Source organism: Nicotiana tomentosiformis, chromosome 3 (genome assembly GCF_000390325.3).
Source record: "Nicotiana tomentosiformis chromosome 3, ASM39032v3, whole genome shotgun sequence".
Lineage (NCBI taxonomy): Eukaryota > Viridiplantae > Streptophyta > Magnoliopsida > Solanales > Solanaceae > Nicotiana > Nicotiana tomentosiformis.
The window spans coordinates 91,319,335-91,324,024 of NC_090814.1; the positions used below are offsets into that span (position 1 = coordinate 91,319,335).

Here is a 4,690-nt window from a genome sequence, read left to right on the forward strand (position 1 = left end):
CATATAATTCAAGTTCGGCCGGGACCCACAGATGTGGACCTCGAAGAGTGCCTAACACCTTCTCTTCGAGGTAATTTGAGCTCTTACCCGATCTTTGTTGACGCAAACTGGTTAAACCAGAGTTATTTGCAAATAGGTGCCCTAACGCACCTCAAACCCGTTAGGTGGCGACTCTCTCTTTAAACACCTTCCTTAAAAGAGTTGTCACGTGTCGAAACTCGATTTTGCGAGAAAGAGGGGCGCGATAGAATGGCGACTCTGCTGGGGATATTTTTAGGCTCTTACCATAGCGAACTTGGTCTATATGAATTAGTCTTCTTTGATGAATGTGTTTCCTTGTTCTTTATCGTTACATGAACATCCCGTTTCCATTTTCCCTTTTTATGGCTACATGCACACCCTTTCCCCTATTTCCCTCTATTTTGAATTTGTATTAATATGCAAATCTTTGCTTAATTTGGTTATAATGTGCGTTTTCCTTTATTTTCTAGTCATGTTCACTTACTCCGAATCATTTTTAAATTTGATACATCATGTCTCTCCCTACCCCTACACCCTTGCTTGCTTTATTGCAAATCTTTCACATTGCGCGAACTAACTTCTTCCTTGTTTTCCTTTATTTTTATGTCTTTACGCTCCATTTAATATTGCATTTATTGTATTCATCATGCAAAATACTTGACAACGTGTTATTTTATCTTCACATAAAGCATGCTCCACATCATATTCCACTTGTGCATAATTAATACCATAGCGGCGCTTGATGAGTGTCCGCGCTCTTCCTAAATCACCCTTTTAAATTTGGAAAGGCTTATTTGCAGTAAAATTAGTCGATCAGCGGTGCAATCAACGATTCCGTGCCTTCCCCTCTCAAGTTGTCCACTTGAGGCTACCGGTCTAGACTCTTCTAAAAAAAACCCCACTCTAATATTAACTATGCATGCATCATGTATAAACCTAGTATGGGTTAGAACGTTGTCCGTGTAATAACTCTCTAAGGCAAGCCTTGTCCAAAGCCCGTCGGGATTTCCTTAAATCCCAATAGGTACAATCATGATATGTGTATTATTTGGAGAAAATATACTAATCAGTAATGTGTAAATAGTCGAATCCAGAGGGAGAAAGGGCTAACTTTATTTGTTTTGCAGAAATGAGGCACGAAGTCCCCAGGTTCGGCATGGTTCGAAGTATCTCACCTTTGTTGCTAGATTGGTGGGAAAATCTCTCGCCAAGTGACAAAAATCATGTGAAAAGAGTTCTCAGGAATTTACCTTCTTTCTTAAATATTCAGCCGGACAATGTGTTAATTGAGGCTGCCACCATGTTTTGGGATGAGAAAAGGGTCGTCTTCCGTTTGGGTGATATAGAAATGACTCCCCTTCTAGAGGAAATAGGAGGCTTCATTGGGCTCCCGTGGGATAGCCCTAGTTTGTTGGTACCGGAAAACCGTACTTCTCGAGGTTTCCTAAAAATGATGGGTTTCAGGAAAAATGATGAGTTAGTCTGTCTGAAGAAATCTTACATACCATTCGACTTTATTTACAAGCGTTATGATCGCAGCAAGTCATATCATCTTTGCCATGATGAATTTGCCATCACTTCTTTGGGTTGGACTCACCGCCGGGTTTTTGTATTCATTGTCTGTTTTCTAGGGATGCTGATATTCCTGATACAAGGGAAAAGGATCCACACCCGCCTAGCTATGGTCACTAAGACCCTAATGGAAGGAATTGAGGGGCAAACTTACACTATTTTCCCAACGATCGTGGCTGAGATGTACCGAGCCTTAGATCGTTGCAAAAAGAGATATAGGCATTTCGAGGGTTGCAATCTGTTGCTGCAAATATGGTTATTGTAACACCTTCAAAGAGGACAATACCGTCAAGAATTTTCGCGACGACCATGGAATGACCACATAGCTTATCACCATCCGAAGAGAATGACTTTTATCCCATATAGGTTTGCACAATCGGGAAACGCTATGAGATGGGTACATTTCTTCAGCAATTTGACTGGTGACAAGGTACATTGGATGTTCGAGTGGTTCCCTAGCAGTGAATTCATCATCAGGTTGAGAGATGTTCCTCATCTAGTGCTAATCGGATTAAGGGGAATCTATCCTTATGCTCCTATCAGAGTCATGAGGCAAGCTGGGAGAAAACAGGTTATACCGCGAGTTTGCAAAATGGTTCATTACAAAGCAGACTTCCAAGGGAATGCCATTTCATTCAAGTTCGAGGCACAGCACATATGGCATCAAAAGATTATTGTGGAGAAAGATACCATCGAGCTAGACAAGTATCATGCCGGCCATGTGTACTTCTACCCATCATGGTTGGTCGATGACATAGCAGGAGAGGTCAAGCCAGGGGTTGATTTGAGAAATAGGGTCATAGATGACGTTGCTGAAGCACAAGTCAAATACAGGAGGTTGCATAAAAGGATCTTTGAATCCGAGGCCAGGCATTTGGAACAACATAAAGTGGACATGGAAGCAATCAATGAATGGAGGGGAATCGCTACTAAATCAACAGAAAAGTTGGAGTATTTGGAGCAGGGTTTGATGGAACTTGAGGAAAAGATGAGGGAAAGGGTCTAAGATTGTCATAACGCAGAGGGCAATGAAGGAGGACATCTAGCAATGGCGTATCTGCTGTTGGACATGCGCGACCTGAGGAATCTGATTGGCGGGGCTAAGAAGGCCAAGCTTGGAGAAGGTCCCTCTAGGATCGAGTAGATTAGGAATGATGTTTTCTAGATTCGTTTTAGAATTTGATTGTAATAAGGCAAATACCACTAGTGACTCTTTATAATTATTGTCCTTTTAGTAGAGATTTGGTCTATTTATCATATTAATGAAATGACGCAGTTATCGGCATTGAGTTTTCTCCAAAGCTATATGTCGCTAGGCCTACCTCGGGCACGATGAGGTCCCCAAATTGGGACACGGATTTATAATTCCGCAATACGTGTTTAAATATTGTAAATACCCTTTTAATACTCCTTACTAACTTGTTTACCTTTTGTTTTTCTTCTTTTCTTTGTTTATTCCCATCCCCTAAGGTTGGTTCGTGCATACTGGTATCATCAGCATATCATACCAGATCTAGAGGTCCTCCACCTCCTCCTCCTCCAAGTTATCCCAAGAACAAAGGAAAAGCTAAGATGGACGATATGAGTGGTATCAGGAAAGACAACGCTTCACACGCCGAGAATGTCAAAACTTCGGATGGTCGAAGTACTCCGGCGCAGAATAACTTGGTTTTACGGTTAGAGCAAAAGATACTGGAGTTACAAGGGGAACTTGAGCAGGTCCATAACTTGGCAATCCTTTCCCTTACCCTGAATGTTCCCGACATCAACCAACAAAACGAACAAAAACCCAACACCTCCTCAAAACACACAAAACCCGCACCCGCAAAATCCTCCTGCACCTCATCAATACGCCACGCCTCCCCAAAATCCTAATCCTCCACCGGTACCAACTCCTCCACAGCATCATCATCATCCCACAAATTACCACCTACCACACTCCTCAAAATGCACCACAACCTACTCTTGATCCTCAAAACTCAACCAATGATCACCACTACACCCGAATCCCTAGAGTCCACCAAAGTAACCCCATATACGTGGAAACCTTACCCCACACTTCACAACAAACCCCATATACACCGAAATCTGCCGAGAAAGACCTGCTCATCAAGAACATGGCGGAAGAACTTAAGAAGCTTACAAGTCGAGTCCAAGGTTTTGAAGATGGTAAAGGCATCGAAGATTTGAACTATGAGGATTTATGTATTCAATCGGACGTAGAACTGCCAGAAGGTTACAAACCTCCTAAGTTTGAAATGTTCGATGGGACAGGTGATCCAAAGGTACATCTAAGGACGTATTGCAAAAAGCTCGTAGGGGTTGGTAAAGATGAAAGAATCTGCATGAAGTTGTTCATGAGGAGCCTCATTGGAGACGCCCTATCCTGGTACATCAGTCAAAATCCAAAGAAGTGGATTAATTGGGTAAGCATGGCGTCAGATTTTATGGATCGGTTCAGATTAAACACAGAGAATGCACCAGACGTCTTCTATATCCAGAATCTTAAAAAGAAGCCGACAGAAAATTTCTGCGAGTATGCTACTCGGTGGAGATCAGAGGCTGCAAAAGTAAGGCCAGCATTGGAAGAAGAACAAATGAACAAATTCTTTGTCTGGGCCCAGGATCTGCAATATTATGAGAGGTTGATGGTTATTGAAAATCATAAATTCTCCAACATCATCAAATTGGGAGAAAGAATAGAAGAGGGAATAAAAAGCGGGATGGTAACAAATTTCGAGGCACTCTACGCTACGAACAAAGCCTTGCAGTCGGGGGGTATATCTAAAAAGAAAGAAGTAGGGACTGTGATGGTAACCCAAGGTCCGAAGTCTCCTCTCACATACCAAACACCTCCACCCACATATCAGCCTTCACCTCCTAGTTATCAATAACCCGCTACCGCCTACCACACTTACAACACTCAGCCAGCATATTACCACTCACCACTAGCCCGCCAAAACTACCAAAAGCCCATGCCAAATTTCGACCGTAGGCCGTCCAGACAATACACTCTTATTGCCGAACCTATTGACCAGTTGTATGAGATATTGAAAGCTGCCGGTTATGTCACTCTCATTCCCATTGTCGCCAAAGA

At 42.5% G+C, this 4,690-nt stretch overlaps 1 protein-coding gene across 1 annotated transcript; it reads left to right on the forward strand.

The window, feature by feature from the left end:
• Positions 1-3,710: 3,710 nt before the first annotated feature.
• LOC138908161 (uncharacterized) lies at positions 3,711-4,487 on the forward strand. Its single transcript, XM_070198808.1, has one exon. It carries the CDS (start codon positions 3,711-3,713, stop codon positions 4,485-4,487), a length of 777 nt encoding a protein of 258 aa, XP_070054909.1.
• Positions 4,488-4,690: the final 203 nt, after the last annotated feature.